Source organism: Mucor velutinosus, assembly GCF_035048745.1.
Source record: "Mucor velutinosus strain NIH1002 chromosome Unknown tig00001551, whole genome shotgun sequence".
Lineage (NCBI taxonomy): Eukaryota > Fungi > Mucoromycota > Mucoromycetes > Mucorales > Mucoraceae > Mucor > Mucor velutinosus.
The window spans coordinates 1-22,347 of NW_027041919.1; the positions used below are offsets into that span (position 1 = coordinate 1).

Consider the following 22,347-nt stretch of genomic DNA (forward strand, 5'->3'; position numbering starts at 1 on the left):
CGACCTGTTGGGTCAGAGTCATCATGTGGTAGAGTTCTATGTGAGAGGTATGATGGGATGAAAGGAGAAGCATGCGGATTCAATGTACTGATGTCACCATTTGCCAGACGAGTACCACCAAGATGGGAGGCTGACTGAGGAGGAGGAACACCATTGGCAGATGTCTACGCATGTGTAGCAAAAGGGCATGGAGGTCGATTTGTTGGGAGATTGGATCCAGCATAAATGGTAGCAAGGTGATCACGCATAGCATTAGCACCAGCTTGAGCACCGTCCACATGTAGATACCCTGATTGTCTTTGTCGCCTGGATTTGATCAACTTGATTTTTGACATAGCCTTTGAAAAGTCTTGCTTGAATAAAGATTCAACAGAATGCGTGCCACGAAACCTGTTTAGCTCTACGAAGGGGCTTGTTTAAACTTTTGATGTGCTTCCACATGTTGATTCCACCAATATGCCTTGTCCAATGAAGCGGGACAAACGAACGATATTTACGATAGAGAGCTTCACGATGATCACAGAGCCGTTGAAGATCGAGGGTCCAGAATTTCTTCCAAAAGTTGGGTTCGCTGGGATTGCCGAGTAACGGATTCATCCAGTGCCTGATATATACAATTGGTGAGATCACTGTTGAGGGTATCGATTGGAGGTTGTGTATCAGGTGGTGAGCGCACAAGCGAGATCAGCTGTTTTAGCAACGGTTGAGAGAGGGCTGTAAAGCGTTGTGCATACAAATTGCGTACATCCGTTTCTTGTAGACGTGAGAGCTTCCATAGGAGACGAGGTGATGGTGATGGCGTAGCAGGCATAGCAAGAGCAGGTTCGTTTGAGTGGTAATCAAACGTCAGAGACATCAGTTTATGATCAGATCCCAAAGACAAGTCAGAGTAAATACTAATTGAGGAGGAAGAAGGTGGAGATGAGGTATCCAGAGAGGCAAAGGAAAGTGATTCTACATTTGAGAATGTAGTAATCGACAATGCTACTTACATTCCGCCCACTACGACGGTCCTCAAAGGTAGGTGTAGAGTGGGCTAATTGACAGTTCAAAAACGTTTAATTGATTATCGGCACAGTACTCTTGAAGTAGACGACCACGGTTATTTGTAGAGGAGTCACCAACAAAGCTACCCATGCGGGCATTCAGATCGCACAGATGATTGTGTCATGATCCAACGGGATCGCATTCAGGATGGAAGAGACATTTCAGTATAGAGATCCGCTTGCTCAGTTGGTATATACAGACAAAATGAGCCGAAGTTCACGACCAAGTTGAATACCCAAAGCAAACTCTTGAAGAGCAGAGGGCAAAGGCGTCTGAAATGCTGTGAGGGGACAGGAAGGGTTGAATCAAGCATGTAATGCCACGAGAGCCACGACCACCGCCTGCGACAGTGACGCCAGGTAAGTGGAATTGCTGCCAATTGGTGGGTAGTCGGATGGGATGGCGGTTCAGCCATGTTTCGGTAATGAACAGCACAGAGAAGGATAGGCAATAACGGAGAACATCATCAATGGTGGTATCTCTGAGACCGCGAGCGTTCCAGAGGCCAATGGTGAGTGGAGTGAGTTGAGAAGCGCTATTAATGACTGGAGCCAAACTGTAGGAGGAGGAGGAGTAGTAGGTATAGTGTTATTGAGTATAGTTGGTATTGATGAGGACGGATTAGAAGCAGAGAGAGGATGGTCAGGGAGCGAGGAGGATGTATAATGACTGAGAGGACTCTCAATCATTAATACTCTTCTTCGTCGGAATCAGACATGTCAACATCAGATGAGCCAGAGCTTTTCTTGAAACCAGAGAGCCAAAGATGTTATTGACAGGGGCGACAGAATCAATGTATTCAGTGGTGGTCCAACCATTTTCCAAAAAGTGATTAGCAACAGAAGCAAAAGACGAGAACGACGATTGGCAAGGTAGACAAGAGACTTGGCACAACGATTGATTTGCAGGTCAAAGGCAGCATCCTCACGCTTAGAGAGGGACATCTCTTTAAACTTGGGGTCAGCGAGGTGTTTGGGATCAGTAGGATCAAAGCCTTCCACAACATTGATGTTGTTCTTGGTGAGAATGGAGACGAGGTTGTCCTTGTATTGCAAATGGACTAGGACGCCAATGATGTTTCTAGCAGGGAACGTTACATCAATGATACGAGAAGCATCAGCTTTGATCAGATGCAAGTTGTTGCGGACTTCAGTGCGAGTGAAGCGGCGAGAGCGGTTAAAGTACACCGTTGTGTAGCCTTTTGGCCCTTCAGGAGCCAAGTTAAAACCACGAGTAATAGCTTGGCGATGTTTGTCAGTTACATCGGCAGGGTTGCGAACCTTTTTGGAACGTTTGATTACTTCGGTCCAAGAGTTTGTTGGGAGTCTTTTTGGTGGCATTGGGTGCTTGTTGGGTGGACTGTGTAGCTGAAGAATGGGGTTTGGGTTGCTGTTGAATACCTGATTTGGGTTGCGCTTGAGTGGTTGTGGAACCTTGTTGAGAGTTGAGTTGCTGACGCAGACGCTCATTCTCTTGGGTCAGGGATTCATTTTGTTTTTGGAGATTCAAAATAGTGGTTTTCAAGGCATTTAGCTCTTGCAAAGCACTGTTGTGGGCAGAGATGTCTGTTGCATGGTCAATACTAGTCTCTGCAGATCCATCTGCGACATGAGAGTAGCTGGTGTATCGGTGTCCATTGTCATTGTTGATCGATACAAAGGTGTTGAGATGTCGAAAGAAAAATATGATGTTTTTTGTGGGTTTTTTCAAAAAAGATGAATATCTGTTCGATCGAGCTGGGGTTTTCACAGGTTATACTTCAAGTACTAGGCACTTAATGTATGCTCGTTTGGTGATTACTGCTTTGTTTACTACTGCTTGGATACACTTATTGGAATTTTTCTAATCACGTGGTACCTGAATTTTTGGCGGAACGTAATATAAAATTTCAAAAGCGAAAGAAAGGTGGGGATGTAGCTCAGTTTAATATTGGTTTTTTATTTATTTACAAATGTAGTCAACTGCGGAATCGGTATGATCATATGTTGCAAGACTAACAGTGATTCGGCGGGAAAAAGCATGTTTAAATTAAGGTTGAGGGGAGCTGCTAAAAGGGAGGGGACCAGTAAAGTAAACGGCATCAAAACCCACCAGAGAGGAGGAGAAACAGAGGGAGGAATAGCAATGGCCGCGCCGCAAGACGGGGGAGACGAACAGGACTCAAGGTAGAAACCGGCCAGACGCACCGCAGCACACATAAGTGCAAGCACAAATACCGAGTAACATGCCAGGTTAGAAAGGCGGAAAATATGGATGCGAAGGTGGGATTCGAAACCCACGACCTCTCGGCATACTCACTGCTTCCGCATGAAGCTCTAACCAAGTGAGCCATTCAAGCATCCATGGGGATGTAGCTCAGGCGAAAATTTATGGTTGTTTATTGATTACAATGAATTAGCAATGTAAAAAATATAGACTTATATGCATGCGATCTTTGATCATTAGTTGCAAGTCCTGAGAAGCGACGTACAGCAAAAAAGCTTAAATGATAGTTTGATCTCCATGCAGGAACAACATGCAAGTGTCCAGAAAAGGGAAAAAAGGTCCTAAACTAAAAACTAAACTGGTAAAAAAAGAAGTACAGGCAGGAAAAAAGGAGTAAAACAAGTGAGGATAAAAGGGTAGAGAATAAGAAGCTATGGTGTATGAGACATGCAATTGAGGATACCTCGATGTTCAGACAGCAGCACAGACAAAATAAACCCACAGACCTCAGTGGCACAAAAAAAGCAAGAAAAAAAAAGGAGAAAACGAGGCATTTGCATATAACAAAATGAGTAGAGAGACAAGGACCAAACGAGAAAGAAGCAGAGAAGGAGGACAAAGTGAATGCAGACACTACCACAAAGGCAGCAGAAATAGAAACAATGAGAGTGGGAATGAGAGAGCAAAACGATTTTAACAACAAGGTGTCAATCAGTTATCAGAAGACTCTGACATTTCAAGATCCTTGGTAGCAGAGAGAGTTGGGGAGACAGCATAAGCCAAGAGAGAGGCAGTTTCAGCATCATGATGCAAGAGGTAGCCAAGATAACTCAAACGTTGTTTCTTGGCTAAACGCTCTTGATCAGAGGATCGGGATGGTGGTTTAGCAGCAGCAGAGGAGGAGGAACGAGCAAGCATTTCTTCTTTCAAAATGGCATCAAATTGGGCTTGGTTGATGCGATCATACAAAAGAAAAGAACGAGCAACAGAAACACGGACAGAGCGACGGACAAAAGACAGCGAACGAAGGCAGCGAAGGTTTTCGACCTCAATGGCCTTTGGACACGCAGATCACGAGAGAGAGAAGCAAATTTGGGATCTTTGAGATTGACTGGATCACATGGATCAAAGTCAATCAACGGAGAAGAGCCACGACCATGTAGATGCATGGCTTTGGTGAGGGTGAGAACATAGTCGTGTGAACAAGGAAAGAAATCACATTCTGTACAGGATATTGAATATCCAGCACACGAGAGTTATTCAATCCTACGCCTTGAACAAGGCGACGCAGCTCAGAAAGACGACGGCGGACAGGAGTAGCATAGTACACAAATTGATAACCAGATGGTATATCACTTTGAGGAGCAAAAAGACGAGCAAGAGTAGCGGATGCCTTGGTGGCAGATGGAGGAGGACGAGCAGCAGGCTTCTTCTTACGCTTTGCACCTGCATTGGATGCAACGACGGCAGCAAAAGATGGTTGTGCTGTAAACTTGAGATTGGGAGTAGCTGGGGGTAGACTTGAGGCAGATGTTGTTGATGGTGGTGTTGGAGTGTTCGACGATACAACGTCTATGTGGTAAGAGCAACATTGGTGGTGGATTGAGCGTTGATAGCTGCCAATTGAGCCGCAAGGGCGTCTAGCAGCCTCTGATTCAGCCAGGGCTGTTTTTCAACTGCGCAATTTCAGCATGGGCAGATTCTAATCTGCTCAAACGATGTCTGACCTCAACATAAAAGGTCGACAACGCAGTTTGATCAGTGGCGAAGCAGGTGGGAGGGAGTGAGACCAAAGTCAATCGAGTTGGGGTCAACATCGATCGAAGATGTGAAATGAGATGCTTTGGAGAGGTCTTGAGGTTTGCATTTTCTTTGCTTTTAAATGTTGAGAGATATCACAGCAAAAGAAAGGTGGAGAGAGGGTTGAAATTTGGCCTTTTTTGACCGGACGAAAGGGTGTCAGCAAAGGTGTAATCTTATTAAAAGTGTTTTGCTCGTTATGGTATTGATATAGCAAGTACTTGATGAGAGATGATGGGTTATAGAATCTTCGATATAATTCGGGCTATGAAAGTATATAAAAATTCTTTAGCGGAAAGAAAGGTGGGGGATGTAGCTCAGGCGAAAATTTATGGTTGTTTATTGATTACAATGAATTAGCAATGTAAAAAATATAGACTTATATGCATGCGATCTTTGGTCATTAGTTGCAAGTCCTGAGAAGCGACGTACAGCAAAAAAGCTTAAATTGATAGTTTGATCTCCATGCAGGAACAACATGCAAGTGTCCAGAAAAGGGAAAAAAGGTCCTAAACTAAAAATAAACTGGTAAAAAAGAAGTACAGGCAGGAAAAAGGAGTAAAACAAGTGAGATAAAAGGGTAGAGAATAAGAAGCTATGGTGTATGAGACATGCAATTGAGGATACCTCGATGTTCAGACAGCAGCACAGACAAAATAAACCCACAGACCTCAGTGGCACAAAAAAAGCAAGAAAAAAAGGAGAAAACGAGGCATTTGCATATAGCAAAATGAGCAGAGAGACAAAGACCAAACGAGAAAGAAGCAGAGAAGGAGGACAAAGTAAATACAGACACTACCATAAAGGCAGCAGAAACAGAAACAATGAGAGTGGGAATGAGAGAGCAAAACGATTTCAACACCAAGGTGTCAATCAGTTATCAGAAGGCTCTGACATTTCAAGATCCTTGGTAGCAGAGAGAGTGGGGGAGACAGCATAGGCCAAGAGAGAGGCAGTTTCAGCATCATGATGCAAGAGGTAGCCAAGATAACTCAAACGTTGTTTCTTGGCTAAACGCTCTTGATCAGAGGATCGGGATGGTGGTTTAGCAGCAGCAGAGGAGGAGGAACGAGCAAGCATTTCTTCTTTCAAAATGGCATCAAACTGGGCTTGGTTGATGCGATCATACAAAAGAAAAGAACGAGCAACAGAAACACGGACAGAACGACGGACGAAAGACAGCGAACGAAGGCAGCGAAGGTTTTCGACCTCAATGGCCTTTTGGACACGCAGATCACGAGAGAGAGAAGCAAATTTGGGATCTTTGAGATTGACTGGATCACATGGATCAAAGTCAATCAACGGAGAAGAGCCACGACCATGGAGATGCATGGCTTTGGTGAGGGTGAGAACATAGTCGTTGTGAACAAGGAAAGAAATCACATTCTGTACAGGATATTGAATATCCAGCACACGAGAGTTATTCAATCCTACGCCTTGAACAAGGCGACGCAGCTCAGAAAGACGACGGCGGACAGGAGTAGCATAGTACACAAATTGATAACCAGATGGTATATCACTTTGGGGAGCAAAAAGACGAGCAAGAGTAGCGGATGCCTTGGTGCAGATGGAGGAGGACGAGCAGCAGGCTTCTTCTTACGCTTTGCACCTGCATTGGAATGCAACGACGGCAGCAAAAGATGGTTGATTTTCTGGAGACAAATTGGTGGCAGAGGTAGCATTGGTGCATGTAGTTTGATGCTGATGCTGTTGTGGTGGTAGTAGTGACAGGAGGTGGGTGGGATGATGATGGTTTGGGAGCCAGGCTAGTTGTAGTACCAGTAGCAGCCTGCAAGTTGGGCTTCGAGAGCGTGACGATCAGCTTCAGACTCTGCCAGGGCTGTTTTTTAACCGCTCAATTTCGACATGGGCGGTTTCCAGACGAGCTAAGCGATTTCGAACTCAATCATAAAGGTTGAAAGTTGCTGTTCACTCGCTGGAGAGGCAGATGGAGGAGTTGTTGTTCAAAATCAGTTGAAATGTTGATGATATCAACTGATGTTTGTGGATGATGGTGCTGAGAGGTTGGCGAGAGTGTCATTTTCTTTGTTTTCAACTGTTGAGTGAAATCTACAGCGAAAAAAGGTGGAGATCTTGAGGAACTTGGCCGTTTTTGACCTGGAGAAAGAGAGGACGCAGAGCTTAATGCCTGGTTTACTTTGGTGTCCGTCTGGAAATGATGTTCTTGCTATGTATTGTATGGAATTGTAGAGTTGGGTCAATTTTTTCAATATTACTGGGCTTCAATGTATTAAAAAAATTGGTTAGCGGAAAGAAAGGTGGGGATGTAGCTCAGTTTAACGTTGATTTTTATTATATACATGAATTCAATGGACACTCGATGGGAGCATTAGCCTAGAATTCTAGAAACAAAAGAGTAGCAGGTACAAAAAACCCTTATGGGGACACTAACTAAGAAAAGGGAAAAGGAAAGTGTGGTAGTGGCAAAGGAGCGGCATGAATACTGGGTATTGTTGATTTGATCTGGAGGAATGACCAACGGATGGGAACTTTGATAATTACTTGCCACCGTGGCATCGCACCGAGAAAGCAAAAACAACAAACGTTCATCAATGAGCAGAAAACCAGAGGGGATGTAGCTCAGTTTAACGTTGATTTTTATTATATACATGAATTCAATGGGGCACTCGATGGGAGCATTAGCCTAGAATTCTAGAAACAAAAGAGTAGCAGGTACAAAAACCCTTAAGGGGACACTAACTAAGAAAAAGGGAAAAAGGAAAGTGTGGTAGTGGCAAAGGAACGGCATGAATACTGGTATTGTTGATTTGATCTGGAGGAATGACCAACGGATGGGAACTTTGATAATTACTTACCACCGTGGCATCGCACCGAGAAAACAAAGCAACAAACGTTCATCAATGAAGAGACTATCTAGCAGAGAACCATAACAACCCTGAATCAAGATCAGCAGGGATGACAGCCAGCGGATGCACTAAACAATCAATGGCATGAAGCAGAGCAAGCAAAGCAGACCAATAAGATGGAGGACCATCAGAGGCTTTCACAGGTAAACAATTAAGGGCATAGTCTATACGATGAATACCAGGAGGAGCCACAGGCAGAGCATCGAGAAGTGTTCGATCCAGAGCACGGCATGTCAGAAAGTGATTTCGAGATATAAAATCACCCATCACGCACGGACACTCTTCACGCATGTTTGTGAAACGTCCAAGACGCCAGCGAACAAGGCGACTTCGAGCAGATCGACCAATTGGTAGGTACAAAATGGGATCTGGACGAGATACAGAACGACGACAAGCACGGAGGAGGGTCTGGGTACCAGAAACAGCAGCAGCAGCAAGTTGATGATCTACTTGATCTTGCCAATACGAATCAAAGACTTCAGTAAGACCAGCAGTGGTGAATGGCGGCGGATCAGGTAGTGTCAGATACAACGGGTTTTGACAAATAAATCTGTCTAGACGAGTGTACAGTAATCCACGACGAAGCAGAACCAACAAGCAATCATCAGGGAGAGTATCAGCACGAAGAGCATAACGTGTTGCCAGGACATTATATCGATGCTTCATGCTGGGAATACAGGTCAAATGTTTGGCAACATTGTACCATGTACTACCAACAAACATACCAACCAATCGATTTTGCAGAGCATCAAGAGCCTTGAAGTCACGGAAAGAGAGATGCGATATAGCTAAGCCGTATTCCAGCTTGGGTCGAATAAAGCTTTTATACAAACGAGCACAAAGCAACAGAGAAAACCCATTTCGATTGACACCAACCGAAATTCAACAATGCCATTGTCTTGATAGCACCAGAAGCACGCAGATTGAGAATCCCAGGGGCGTACAGACCTTTATATCTAAACGGCATACCAAGATACGTGAATTCCTCTACCACAGGAAGAGGTTCACCGTATAGAGACAATGGATGACGAGTAGAGGCAGTAGGAGCACAAAGTACAGCACATTTTGATGGTTTCCATCTGTAGCCAAGAGAGAACGAGTGATCTGAAGCGACATCCAACATGGTTTGCACATCAGTACGAGAGCCAAATATGGCCACATCATCAGCAAAGAGTAAACTATTGATATGAACAGGATGCATTCCGGGTGGAGATACCATAGTACCCACGGTTGACAGCAGCACGAAGAACAGCAGGCAGAGAGTTGATGTACAGAGAGTACAAGTGCGGACTGAGCACTGAACCTTGGAGTACACCAGTAGCAGGCGAAAAAGGGTCAGAGTTGTGGTTTGCAATCAGTACAGAGACTAGTACATCATCGAACATATTGATCAATAAACTAAGGATTGGACGAGGTAGTGAAGAATGAGCAAGAGCATCCCAAATAACGTTGCGATCCACTGTATCGTATGCAGATTTGATGTCCAGAAAGGCTACAACAGGATAGTGGTGATGAGTGAGGAAGTAGTCGTGCATCAAGTCATGTAAACAGAGGGCTTGATCCAGAGGACTACGTTGTGGACGAAAACCACCTTGAGCAACATCAAGTGCAGGCGAATGTTCATCAAGAGCAGGCATCAATGAAAATTCAAACAATTTACGCATCACCGAAGTGAGCGAAATTGGACGAAAGTTTGCAGGATCAGATACATCACCTTTCTTGTAAATGGGAAAGACCTGAGCATGACGCCACAATACAGGAGTGTACGACCATTGAGAGCAAAGCGTAAATAGCAGAGACAATACGGGTGCAATGTCAGATGCTAGAGCCTTCAGCATTTCAGCTTTCAGATGATCAGGACCAGGAGCTTTTCCATTTGGCAATCGCTTAATCAGAGAGACAATAGTATCAGCATCAAACAGATTTGTAACAGAGGGATCATTGTAGGGTAGATCCGATACATTCGGTTCAGGAGCAACAGGACGAGAAGCAGAGTTAAGGAGTGTACCATTGTATACAGATGCAAGATGTGATGCCATTGCTGTTACTGAAGCAGCTGGACCATCTGGATGGCTATAAGTAGCAGAGGATTCTTTGTTTCGCTTTATGCGTTTGATAGCAGCAGTAGCTTTAGAGAAATCCTTTTCCAGATTAGAGCAGAATGTGTTCCACGACTTTCTTTTGGCAGCCTGTATCAGAGAGCGAAAACGTCTAAGAGCAGTTTGATATATACCCCATGTTTCAACTTTGGCAAAGCCACTTGCCCATCGCCATCGACTATATGAGGCATCTCTTTCACGAGCTGCATCTTCAATTTCTTGTGTCCAGTACTTTTTCCAGTGACCAGGGCGACCAGATTTCACACCAATTGACCCGTCAAGAGATTCATACAAACAACAATTCAGAGAATCATTGAGTGCATCAATATCAGGACGAACTCCATCAGGAGCAGAGACCAAACCAGAGAGAGAATCAACCAAAGGAGCAACAGAAGATCGAAAGGATTCACGAAGCAAGCCCAATGGCCGCTTTTTCCTCAATTTCGAGAGCTTCCATTGTCGTCTAGGGGCCAAACCACCAGAGTTACCAGAACCAAGAGTATCATCGGGAGGGGGCACATACTCGAAAGTAAGTACCATCAGCCGATGATCAGAACCAAGGGACAGATCAGAGTCAACCACCAGTTGAGAATTCAACATAGCCGTCTCGCCAATGTTGGTAAGGAACAGATCAATGATGCTGTGTACCTCTTGTTGTCGCCGAAATGTTGTAAAGGTGGGTGTACCATAAGCTAGAGACTCATTGAGGATCGACAACGAAGCCTCCTCCATCCATGGTAGTAGAGAGTTACCACGGGGATTAGCAGTAGTATCACCTAGTAGAGATCCAAAGCGAGCATTGAAATCACCACAAAGGATTGTATCACTAGTTATAGGTAACGAGCGAAGGAGCGAGAGCACCTTATCCGAGGATAAGGGTGGAGGCAGATACACACAATGAACCGTAAGGGTGCCAACCTTAAGGGACAGAGTGTGAGGATTGTAAGACGGGAGTTGAGAGACAGAGAAAGGACAGGAAGGAGAGACAAAGGCTGTAACACCACCAGAACCACGGCCAAAAGCGCCAGGTACTTTTGTGCCATATAGATGGAATTGAGACCAGTCGGAAGGGAAAGAACCAGATAGAAGCCAAGTTTCAGTGACAAGGAGAACATGCGTATCCAATACATGTGAGAGGACATCGTGCACAACTGATTGACGGAGACCATTGGCATTCCAAAGGGAAAGAGAGACAGGAAAGGAGTGGACGGGGTTGTTGTTGATATGACTCTGATGTATTATAGAGCTCATTAGAGTTCCATAGCAGAGTCATTGCTGTCAGAAGCTTTTCTACGCTTGAGCAAGAATTGAGCCTTCTTGGGTTCTTTTTCAGCAAGGCGGCCCATGGCTTCGGAAACAGCTGTATCAAGTTCCTCTTGGGAAATCCATCCAGCAGAGACAAAGTATTTTCCAACACCACTGACATTGAGAGGACGAAGGAAGGAAAGAGTTTGCAGAGCACGAGTGTTTGTAAACTCGTAGATCAGTTGTTCTCGATCCGCAATAGCAAGGTTTGCATATTGGGGATCAGCAATGTGTTTGGGATCCAGAGGCTCAAAATTCTCGATGAGCTCAGCTTCGCACTTGTGCATGTAAGCAAGAAAAGTGTCGACATATTGGATATGGACCAGAACTCCAATAACACCAGAAGCAGGGAAACAAATGTCGAGAACACGACCAGTATCAACACCAACCTTACGGAGGGTAGCACGAACCTCAGAGCGCTGGATCTTACCAGATCTACCAAGGTAGACATATTGGTATCCCTGTTGGCCCTTAACAGCAGCAGATTGGAAGAGACGGCCAGCAGCAAGACGGCGTTTGGCTGTACGAACAGGATCGGGGCGTTTAGCTCCAGAGCGAGCAGCAGAGAGATAACTACCTTTAGTGGCAGTATCGGTAGCAATAGTGGTACTAGCAGTAGTAGCAGGATCTTGGGACTGTACGACCTGAGAGATGAACGGACGTTCCTGATCTACCTCAGGTGTAGGGGCTTGAGTAGTTCCACGTGATAGTTGGCCCTGTAATTCTTGAATTACCAGGTCCTTGGCCAAAAGATTTTTTTTTAGGGCTTGGTTTTCCTCTTCTAACTTGTTCATACGCTCCAAGAGGTGGTCATGTTCATGTACTTTCTCCTGAACTGAGGCAAGTTGCTGCTGAATGTGCTCAAGTAACATGGGCAACTGACTGATGTCAAAACCTTGTAGGCTTTGAGAGATTGGTGTAGTCATTTTGTGAAAAATTACTAGGATTCAAAGAAACTGGCAAGTTGTTCAACAAGACTGAAATTAATATACAATAAACTATGGATAAACGCAAGTCTACTGCTGTAATTTGGTATTGTTTGGTGAACTAGTTGTCGAGATAAACCGCTTTTATAGTGAGGAAATACTTTTTACCGGGGGAAGATGGCAAAAAGTGATGAAAAACGGAAAGAGATGGGGATGTAGCTCAGGCGAAAATTTATGGTTGTTTATTGATTACAATGAATTAGCAATGTAAAAAATATAGACTTATATGCATGCGATCTTTGGATCATTAGTTGCAAGTCCTGAGAAGCGACGTACAGCAAAAAAGCTTAAATTGATAGTTTGATCTCCATGCAGGAACAACATGCAAGTGTCCAGAAAAGGGAAAAAAGGTCCTAAACTAAAAATTAAACTGGTAAAAAAGAAGTACAGGCAGGAAAAAGGAGTAAAACAAGTGAGATAAAAGGGTAGAGAATAAGAAGCTATGGTGTATGAGACATGCAATTGAGGATACCTCGATGTTCAGACAGCAGCACAGACAAAATAAACCCACAGACCTCAGTGGCACAAAAAAAGCAAGAAAAAAAGGAGAAAACGAGGCATTTGCATATAGCAAAATGAGTAGAGAGACAAAGACCAAACGAGAAAGAAGCAGAGAAGGAGGACAAAGTAAATACAGACACTACCATAAAGGCAGCAGAAACAGAAACAATGAGAGTGGGAATGAGAGAGCAAAACGATTTCAACACCAAGGTGTCAATCAGTTATCAAAAGGCTCTGACATTTCAAGATCCTTGGTAGCAGAGAGAGTGGGGGAGACAGCATAAGCCAAAAGAGAGGCAGTTTCAGCATCATGATGCAAGAGGTAGCCAAGATAACTCAAACGTTGTTTCTTGGCTAAACGCTCTTGATCAGAGGATCGGGATGGTGGTTTAGCAGCAGCAGAGGAGGAGGAACGAGCAAGCATTTCTTCTTTCAAAATGGCATCAAATTGGGCTTGGTTGATGCGATCATACAAAAGAAAAGAACGAGCAACAGAAATACGGACAGAGCGACGGACAAAAGACAGCGAACGAAGGCAGCGAAGGTTTTCGACCTCAATGGCCTTTTGGACACGCAGATCACGAGAGAGAGAAGCAAATTTGGGATCTTTGAGATTGACTGGATCACATGGATCAAAGTCAATCAACGGAGAGCAGCCACGACCATGTAGATGCATGGCTTTGGTGAGGGTGAGTACATAGTCATTATGAACAAGGAAAGAAATCACATTCTGTACAGGATATTGAATATCCAGCACACGAGAGTTATTCAATCCTACGCCTTGAACAAGGCGACGCAGCTCAGAAAGACGACGGCGGACAGGAGTAGCATAGTACACAAATTGATAACCAGATGGTATATCACTTTGAGGAGCAAAAAGACGAGCAAGAGTAGCGGATGCCTTGGTGGCAGATGGAGGAGGAGGACGAGCAGCAGGCTTCTTCTTACGCTTTGCACCTGTATTAGATGCAACGACGGCAGCAAAAGATGGTTGATTTCCTGGAGACGAAGAGGTGGCAGAGGTAGCATTGGTGCATGTAGTTGATGCTGGTGCTGTTGTGGTGGTAGTAGTGGCAGGAGGTGGGTGGGATGATGATGGTTTGGGAGCCAGGCTAGTTGTAGTACCAGTAGCAGCTGCAAGTTGGGCTTCGAGAGCGTGACGATCAGCTTCAGACTCTGCCAGGGCTGTTTTTAACCGCTCAATTTCGACATGGGCGGTTTCCAGACGAGCTAAGCGATTTCGAACCTCAATCATAAAGGTTGAAAGTTGCTGTTCACTCGCTGGAGAGGCAGATGGAGGAGTTGTTGTTCCAAAATCAGTTGAGATGTTGATGATATCAACTGATGTTTGTGGATGATGGTGCTGAGAGGTTGGAGAGAGTGTCATTTTCTTTGTTTTCAACTGTTGAGTGAAATCTACAGCGAAAAAAGGTGGAGATCTTGAGGAACTTGGCCGTTTTTGACCTGGAGAAAGAGAGGACGCAGAGCTTAATGCCTGGTTTACTTTGGTGTCGTCTGGAATGGTGTTCTGGCTATGTATTGTATGGATTTGTAGAGTTGGAGCAATTTTTTTAATATTACTGGGCTTCAATGTATTAAAAAAATTGGTTAGCGGAAAGAAAGGTGGGGATGTAGCTCAGTTTAACGTTGATTTTTATTATATACATGAATTCAATGGGCACTCGATGGGAGCATTAGCCTAGAATTCTAGAAACAAAAGAGTAGCAGGTACAAAAAACCCTTATGAGGACACTAACGAAGAAAAAGGGAAAAAGGAAAGTGTGGTAGTTGCAGAGGATCGGCATGAGTACTGGTATTGTTGATTTGATCTGGAGGAATGACCAACGGATGGGAACTTTGATAATTACTTACCACCGTGGCATCGCACCGAGAAAGCAAAAACAACAAACGTTCATCAATGAGCAGAAAACCAGAGCGATCCAGGATCTGGATCTGGTGGGATCACAGCCAGAGGATGCACAAGGCAATCAATGGCATGCAACAAAAGGAGCAAAGCAGACCAAAAGTACGGTGGACCAGCTGAAGCTTTGTCTGGAAGACAGTTCAGAGCATGGTCAATGCGATGTACACCAGGTGGAGCAGGTGGCAAAGCATCAAAAAAGGTACGATCCAGAGCACGACATGTCAGAAAGTGATCTCGGGAGATAAACTCACCGGTAGTGCACGGACATTCTTCACGCATATTGGTGAAACGTCCAAGACGCCACCGCACAAGACGACTACGAGCAGATCGACCAATAGGCAGATACAGGATGGGATCTGGACGAGAGACAGACGGACGACAAGCACGAAGGAGAGTCTGAGCACCAGAAACAGCAGCAGCAGCAAGTTGACGATCTACTTGATCTTGCCAATACGAATCAAAGACTTCAGTAAGACCAGCAGTGGTGAATGGCGGCGGATCAGGCAGTGTTAGATACAACGGGTTTTGACAGATAAATCTGTCTAGACGAGTGTACAGTAAACCACGACGAAGCAGAACCAACAAGCAATCATCAGGGAGAGTATCAGCACGAAGGGCATAACGTGTTGTCAGAACGTTATATCGATGCTTCATGCTGGGAAGACAGGTCAAATGTTTGGCAACATTGTACCATGTACTACCAACAAACATACCAACCAATCGATTTTGCAGAGCATCAAGAGCCTTGAAGTCACGGAAAGAGAGATGAGATATAGCTAAGCCGTATTCCAGTTTGGGACGAATAAAGCTTTTATACAAACGAGCACAAAGCAACAGAGAAAAACCATTTCGATTGACACCAACCGAATTTAACAATGCCATTGTCTTGATAGCACCAGAAGCACGCAGATTGAGAATCCCAGGGGCATACAGACCTTTATATCTAAACGGCATACCAAGATACGTGAATTCCTCTACCACAGGAAGAGGTTCACCGTATAGAGACAATGGATGACGAGTAGAGGCAGTAGGAGCACAAAGTACAGCACATTTTGATGGTTTCCACCTGTAGCCAAGAGAGAACGAGTGATCTGAAGCGATATCCAACATGGTTTGCACATCAGTACGAGAGCCAAATATGGCCACATCATCAGCAAAGAGCAGGCTATTCACGCAAACACTAGGCATCCCAGGTGGTGATACCATAGTACCGCGACTGACAGCAGAACGAAGAACAGCAGGCAGAGAGTTGATGTACAGAGAGTACAAGTGAGGGCTGAGCACTGAACCCTGCAATACGCCAGTAGCAGGCGAAAAGGGAACAGAGGTGTGATTTGCAATCAACACAGACACGAGTACATCATCGAACATGTGGATGAGCAAACTGAGAACTGAACGAGGCAGAGAGGAACGAGAGAGAGCATCCCAAATCACTCGACGATCCACGGTATCATACGCTGATTTGATGTCTAGGAAAGCAACCACAGGGTAGTGGTGGTGGGTGAGGAAGTAGTCGTGCATCAAGTCATGTAAACAGAGGGCTTGATCCAGAGGACTACGCTGTGGGCGAAAGCCACCTTGAGCAACATCAAGTGCAGGCGAATGTTCATCAAGAGCAGGCATCAGAGAGAATTCGAACAATTTACGCATCACCGAAGTAAGCGAAATTGGACGAAAGTTTGCAGGATCAGATACATCACCTTTCTTGTAAATGGGAAAGACTTGAGCATGTCGCCATAGGGCTGGTGTATACGACCACTGAGAGCAGAGTGTAAAGAGCAGAGACAATACGGGTGCAATGTCAGATGCTAGAGCCTTCAGCATTTCAGCTTTCAAATGATCAGGACCAGGAGCTTTCCCATTTGGCAAACGCTTAATGAGGGAGACAAGTGTATCAGCATCAAATAGACCCAAATCAGCGGTGGACACATCATAAGGCAAATCAGAGAAATTGGACGGAGCAGCAAGGCGAGACGCATTATTCAACAGGGAGCCATCATAGACAGAGGCAAGATGGGACGCCATTGTGTTGACAGAGGCAGTTGGACCGTCTGGATGACTGTACGTTGCAGAGCATTCCTTGTTTCTTTTAATGCGCTTGATTGCAGCAGTAGCTTTCGAAAAATCCTTTTCCAAATCAGAGCAAAACTGATTCCACGATCGACGCTTAGCAGCTTGTACAAGAGAACGAAAACGCCTGTGAGCAGCTTGATAGAGATTCCATGTTTCGACTTTGGCAAAACGACTTGCCCACCTCCATCTACTATACATAGTATCTCTTTCACGAGCAGCATCCTCAATTTCCTGTGTCCAGTACTTTTTCCAGTGGCCAGGACGACCAGATTTCACACCAATTGAGCTATCCAGAGATTCATACAAACATTGATTCAAAGAATCGTTGATTGCATCAATATCTGGACAAACACCAGGGGGAGCAGACACCAAACCAGAGAGAGAACCAACCAAAGGAGCAACAGAAGTTCGAAAGGATTCACGAAGCAAGCCCAAAGGCCGCTTTTTCCTCAATTTCGAGAGCTTCCATTGCCGTCTAGGGGCCAAACCACCAGAGCTACCAGAACCAAGAGTATCATCGGGAGGGGGCACATACTCGAAAGTAAGTACCATCAGCCGATGATCAGAGCCAAGAGACAGATCAGATTCAACCACCAGTTGAGGATGTAACAGAGCAGCCTCGCCAATGTTTGTAAGAAACAGATCAATGATGCTATGAACCTCTTGTTGACGTCGAAAAGTTGTGAATGTGGGTGTACCAAATGCTAAAGACTCATTGAGAATGGAAAAAGAGGACTCCTCCAGCCATGGCAGTAGTGAGGTACCACGAGGATTAGCATTAGTATCACCCAGTAGAGATCCAAAGCGAGCATTGAAATCACCACAAAGGATGGTATCACTGGTTACGGGTAACGAGCGAAGAAGCGAGAGCACCTTATCCGAAGATAAGGGTGGAGGCAGATACACACAATGAACCGTAAGGGTGCCAACCTTAAGGGACAAAGTATGTGCATTGTAAGACGGAAGTTGAGAGACAGAGAAAGGACAGGAAGGAGAGACAAAGGCAGTAATGCCACCAGAACCACGGTTAAATGCACCAGGTACTTTAGAGCCATAGAGGTGGAATTGAGACCAGTTAGTAGGGAAAGAACCAGAGGTTAGCCAGGTTTCAGTGACAAGCAGTACATGAGTGTTCTGAACATGATGGAGAACATCATGTACTGTTGATTGACGTAGACCATTGGCATTCCAAAGGGAGAGAGAGACTTGAAAGGAGTGGACTGGGTTGTTATTGGGAGTATGACTAGTAGCTATGTTACTCATTAGAGTTCCATAGCAGAGCCATTGCTGTCATGATCTTCCTTTTGACGCTTGAACAAGAATTTAGCCTTTTTGGGCTCCTTCTCGGCAAGACGACCGATAGCTTCAGAGACGGCTATATCTAGCTCTTCTTGAGAGATCCAGCCAGCAGAGACAAAGTATTTGCCAACGCCACTAACGTTGAGTGGACGAAGGAAAGAGAGGGTTTGCAGAGCACGGGTGTTGGTGAATTCATAGATCAATTGCTCACGCTCTTCAATGGCAAGATCAGCATATTTGGGATCAGCAATGTTGTTGGGATCCAAGGGTTGAAAGTTTTCAATGTGATCAGCTTCACATTTGCGCATACAGGCGAGAAACTCCTCTACATATTGGATGTGGAGCAAGATGCCAATGACGCCAGTGGCAGGGAAACAGATGTCTAACACACGGCCAGTATCAATACCAGCTCGGCGAAGTTGGTAACGAACCTCAGAGCGCAGGATTTTACCAGAGCGGCCTAGATACACATACTGGTATCCTTGTTGACCTTTGGTGGTGGCGGTTTGGAACATACGACCTGCAGCAAGACGTCGCTTGGTAGTACGGGCAGGGTCACGATGTTGGGCACCTTTACGGGCAGCAGATGCGTAGCTACCTTGAGTAGCATCGGGTTGGTGAATAGTAACAAGCTCTTGGGTTGGTGTTACCTGAGAGCTGGATTGAGCACCTTGATTGGTGCGGCGGGATGAGAGTTGGCCCTGTAATTTTTCAATTGCAAGGTCCTTGGCCTGTAACTGATTTTTCAATTCTCCATTTTCCTTTTCCAAAAGGTCCAGGCGAGCAAGGAGATTGTCATGTTGCTGTACTCGCTCGGTGAGAGAGACCAGTTGTTGCTGTTGTTGTTGAACAGTTTGGATGAGCTGATTCAAATCCATAGATTGCTGATTATTGTTGAGCATGGCTGAAAATATTCTATCAAACTTTGGAGATTCAATAAAATATGGGGATGTAGCTCAAATGGTAGAGCGCTCGCTTAGCATGCGAGAGGCACTGGGATCGACGCCCAGCTTCTCCACTTTCTTTTTATAAAACTATCTTATATTGTTACACTCCATATTTTTTCTTTTTTTTGATTTCTTCCATTCAATGCTTCATTATTTTTTTTTATTGCAGCCACTGTTACCAGTAAATATCTAACGACCAAATATTTCGTTTATTAATCTGGCTCAACCCGCTTTATCATTTTTGTTTGTATCTTAGCGTATATGTTTAGCAGAGAAAAAAAAATGTATTATCATTTCAGGCTTATAAAAGAAAAAGCTTGTTATAAAAGCTTTACTTGAATAAGATCAGACACAAAGGCTAAAGGTTTACTAATAAAGATGAGAGTAATCCTATTTAGAGGCTGAAGTTCACTTAATAAAATCCAGCGGTACGGCCCTTTGAAAATTGATCATTTACACTATTTTTCGTCATTACTCATCGACATCCTTCTCAACAAGCCCACATAAAACATGTACTAGTCAAACAAAGTACCCTCTACAACTTTTACTACACATACAGCCCACATATATATAATAATTTAAAAACTTTTACTAGCAGCATCTATACAAAATTAGCCATTTTCAAAAAAAAAAAACATAGATTTCTCGACAACCATGCTACCTATGCAAATTTGGTTTGTACCATCGTTATTTTGGCAAAAAAATTGTTATAGGAACATGTTAGTCTCAAGGCTCTAGCATCAATATTTAGAAAATCGATTTTCGATGGTCCAAAAGTTGTGTTGTATTCACACATCTAACTGTTCCTGAATCACAAGATCGTAGATTGAATTCGGTAATAAACTATGCACATATGGAGCATATGTAAATAAACTGTATTGACATGTAAGCGATAACCATGATATTCACATAAGCTAAGTTTCAGTAAGCTATTCTCTATTATATGATGTCAAAAGATAACAGATAAGGAATGTAAGTAATTAATGTTGCCAAGAGCAACTAAAGATATTTAGACCGATCATCTATATCTGAAATAATTACCATTTAGCATGAGGATTGACACAAAAACTTAGCTTGAGAACACCATTCTAGACGGGTGTGTAAGCAATCCATAAATCATACATATAAATAGCAGTAGACATTCACTCTTTCCTCTCCTCTTCATCTGATTTTACGAAAATAAACTTATATCCATTCTCACGTACTTTCAGATTTACAACATTTTTTTACGTGAACCATGGCAACACCAAATAACAACGAGCAACATCATCAACCCACTACTACTGCTGCAGGCGGTAACACTACCACTTCATCCATCCTTTCATCTGAACAACGTTCTGAAAATAAAGACATTACGATGGAGGAGACCCATCAAGATGAATCCCCAACCGCTCCTGTTACGCCTGTGGCTACTGTCACCGATAATACTCCCACTCGGGCATGGATAGAATCTACCACCCCAGAACTGGCTTCCCTAGGGCTCCCATCCCAAGCACTGGTCAAGCGCGCAATGGTTAGAGACTTACCTAAGTTCAAGATCTTGAACGATGATACAAGGGACCCAGATGACGCATTCGTATCCGTAAATCAATATTTCAAGGCATTTGAAAGAACTTTCAGAATGCAGAATGTTGATCTCGAGCTCAACTGGAGAGATAACCTTGCAAATGTCATTGGAATAGACCATACCGATTGGTACTCTGATACTATTGAACAGAATATGGCAATCTCTTACACGCAAGGAAAGGCTATGATCATGGATCACATCGAATCCCCTGCCAAGGCCATCAACATGATGTTTAACAAGTTGGTAAATCTTCGACAAAAGACTGGGGAACCTGCTGCTGACTTCGGCAAGCGTTTCATAAGGGCTGCCCATGCTGCTCAGTGTGCCGATAGTAACTTCATGGCTCGTCTTTACATGAACAACTTGCAACCCTACTTGAATTTGAGTGTTCGCGCATCATTGTCAAGCTATCTCGGCATCTCATTCTTGCATCAATTGAAGTCCTTCCGTCAAGCCGAAGCCTTGATCAGTGGTCTAGAAGTACATGTATCTGAAGATACTTTTGTCGCAAGCATGAGCAAAGGACCCAAAAGAAACCATGAGCCCAAGCTGAAGGGAGGTGAACGTTCTTCTGGCAACAAATCAAATAAAAAATGCTATTACTGTAATCAACCTTGGGAAAAAGGCCATCACTGCTCTGAATTCCACGAAGCAAAGAAAGCCAAGCAAAACCAAGGCCAATCCACTCATCATAAATCAGCAAACAACAATCAAGTAAGAACCATCAAGATGGACCAACTCATGGAAGAGTGGACTAACTTTGACATGAAAAGCAGTAAAGAAGATGAAGCGATTGATAACGCTGCGGAATTTGAGGCTTTATAGACTAAAATTCACGAAAAAAAAGAATAAAAAAAAACAGTAATGACAACTTGATAAAGGTATGTTTTATTATCAAACTGACAGGTGTAAAGTAAACTGAAGTCTCCCTACTGGCAAGATAGATGATCCTTCTTATCACCAAACTCCTAAAATAATACATTTTTGTTAAGCACAAAGAATAAAAGGATTATTATTTGTAGCTTATAAAAAATGTTCGATATTATAAAAACAAGAAAAGACTTATTTGAATAAGATCAGACACAAAAACTAAAGATTTATTGATGAAGACAAGAGTTATTCTATTTATACTAAGTTCTGAATGCCAAAGTAGCAATTTATCTTGTACAACGCTTATCACATCTGGTGAACCTCAGTATTTAGATAGCTGAGATGCACTTCACTTATCATAGCTTGTCCATGTTGTTGCACAACACAGACATATCTACCCATCAAGAATACCTTAATCTTTATAGACAGTTGTAGCCCTTCTGGCACAACAATTTTATTCTGCCGTCACACAGTAAAAAGTTAATTACAAGAGTGCCCGTAGGGAAATCAGCCATTACTGTCAGCTTGGTAGAAGCCTAACAAAATTCTTGGAAAATAAAGCATTTACATAATCCTTTTCTCTTCATATACCCAAGTTTTACCTAACAATCCAAATGCCTCGAAGCTTGAGAAGTCGTTTAAACCGCTCTGATTCTTCGAATACTCCAGCTGAGCCATGTACTGTAAATTTTGTCTTTCACAATTTCCCTAAAACTGCAAATCCTGTTATTCCTGAGCCTATTGAAGGTAAGATTCCAGTAACAACTTTTCCGACCTACATGAGCCCACTTTTGGAATTAGGAGCTACCGTCAACGAAAATTAATATAGAAAGGTG

The 22,347-nt window shown here is 43.8% G+C and overlaps 10 protein-coding genes and 1 non-coding gene across 11 annotated transcripts; 2 read left to right on the top strand and 9 right to left on the bottom strand.

Moving 5' to 3' along the window:
- Window positions 1-517: 517 nt before the first annotated feature.
- On the bottom strand, window positions 518-856 carry GLT1_1 (glutamate synthase [NADH]; the record flags this gene model as incomplete). Its single annotated transcript, XM_064826489.1, has 1 exon — window positions 518-856. The coding sequence occupies one exon, from the start codon at window positions 854-856 to the stop codon at window positions 518-520; it is 339 nt and encodes a 112-aa protein (XP_064678349.1).
- Window positions 857-1,772: 916 nt separating this feature from the next.
- Window positions 1,773-2,516, bottom strand: MSH6_1 (DNA mismatch repair protein msh6; the record flags this gene model as incomplete). Its single annotated transcript, XM_064826490.1, has 1 exon — window positions 1,773-2,516. One exon carries the CDS (start codon window positions 2,514-2,516, stop codon window positions 1,773-1,775), a length of 744 nt encoding a protein of 247 aa, XP_064678350.1.
- A 1,447-nt stretch (window positions 2,517-3,963) lies between these two features.
- On the bottom strand, window positions 3,964-5,069 carry ATC70_007227 (uncharacterized protein; the record flags this gene model as incomplete). Its single annotated transcript, XM_064826491.1, has 3 exons — window positions 3,964-4,308; window positions 4,472-4,917; window positions 4,970-5,069. The coding sequence occupies 3 exons, from the start codon at window positions 5,067-5,069 to the stop codon at window positions 3,964-3,966; spliced, it is 891 nt and encodes a 296-aa protein (XP_064678351.1).
- Window positions 5,070-5,925: 856 nt separating this feature from the next.
- Window positions 5,926-7,093, bottom strand: CTA8_3 (Heat shock transcription factor; the record flags this gene model as incomplete). Its single annotated transcript, XM_064826492.1, has 3 exons — window positions 5,926-6,609; window positions 6,653-6,883; window positions 6,986-7,093. The coding sequence occupies 3 exons, from the start codon at window positions 7,091-7,093 to the stop codon at window positions 5,926-5,928; spliced, it is 1,023 nt and encodes a 340-aa protein (XP_064678352.1).
- An 850-nt stretch (window positions 7,094-7,943) lies between these two features.
- Window positions 7,944-11,154, bottom strand: tit1 (tRNA dimethylallyltransferase, mitochondrial; the record flags this gene model as incomplete). The annotated part of the gene is made up of 4 exons (XM_064826493.1): window positions 7,944-8,728; window positions 8,817-9,118; window positions 9,165-10,957; window positions 11,014-11,154. 4 exons carry the CDS (start codon window positions 11,152-11,154, stop codon window positions 7,944-7,946), a joined length of 3,021 nt encoding a protein of 1,006 aa, XP_064678353.1.
- Window positions 11,155-11,289: 135 nt separating this feature from the next.
- ATC70_007230 (uncharacterized protein) lies at window positions 11,290-12,270 on the bottom strand (the record flags this gene model as incomplete). The annotated part of the gene is made up of 1 exon (XM_064826494.1): window positions 11,290-12,270. One exon carries the CDS (start codon window positions 12,268-12,270, stop codon window positions 11,290-11,292), a length of 981 nt encoding a protein of 326 aa, XP_064678354.1.
- A 778-nt stretch (window positions 12,271-13,048) lies between these two features.
- Window positions 13,049-14,218, bottom strand: ATC70_007231 (uncharacterized protein; the record flags this gene model as incomplete). Its single annotated transcript, XM_064826495.1, has 1 exon — window positions 13,049-14,218. The coding sequence occupies one exon, from the start codon at window positions 14,216-14,218 to the stop codon at window positions 13,049-13,051; it is 1,170 nt and encodes a 389-aa protein (XP_064678355.1).
- A 528-nt stretch (window positions 14,219-14,746) lies between these two features.
- Window positions 14,747-18,015, bottom strand: HRQ1 (ATP-dependent 3'-5' DNA helicase; the record flags this gene model as incomplete). The annotated part of the gene is made up of 2 exons (XM_064826496.1): window positions 14,747-17,962; window positions 18,007-18,015. 2 exons carry the CDS (start codon window positions 18,013-18,015, stop codon window positions 14,747-14,749), a joined length of 3,225 nt encoding a protein of 1,074 aa, XP_064678356.1.
- A 75-nt stretch (window positions 18,016-18,090) lies between these two features.
- ATC70_007233 (uncharacterized protein) lies at window positions 18,091-19,029 on the bottom strand (the record flags this gene model as incomplete). Its single annotated transcript, XM_064826497.1, has 1 exon — window positions 18,091-19,029. One exon carries the CDS (start codon window positions 19,027-19,029, stop codon window positions 18,091-18,093), a length of 939 nt encoding a protein of 312 aa, XP_064678357.1.
- Window positions 19,030-19,072: 43 nt separating this feature from the next.
- ATC70_007234 lies at window positions 19,073-19,145 on the top strand. Its single transcript has one exon. It is a non-coding gene; the product is annotated as a tRNA-Ala (tRNA).
- A 1,166-nt stretch (window positions 19,146-20,311) lies between these two features.
- Window positions 20,312-21,466, top strand: ATC70_007235 (uncharacterized protein; the record flags this gene model as incomplete). The annotated part of the gene is made up of 1 exon (XM_064826498.1): window positions 20,312-21,466. The coding sequence occupies one exon, from the start codon at window positions 20,312-20,314 to the stop codon at window positions 21,464-21,466; it is 1,155 nt and encodes a 384-aa protein (XP_064678358.1).
- Window positions 21,467-22,347: the final 881 nt, after the last annotated feature.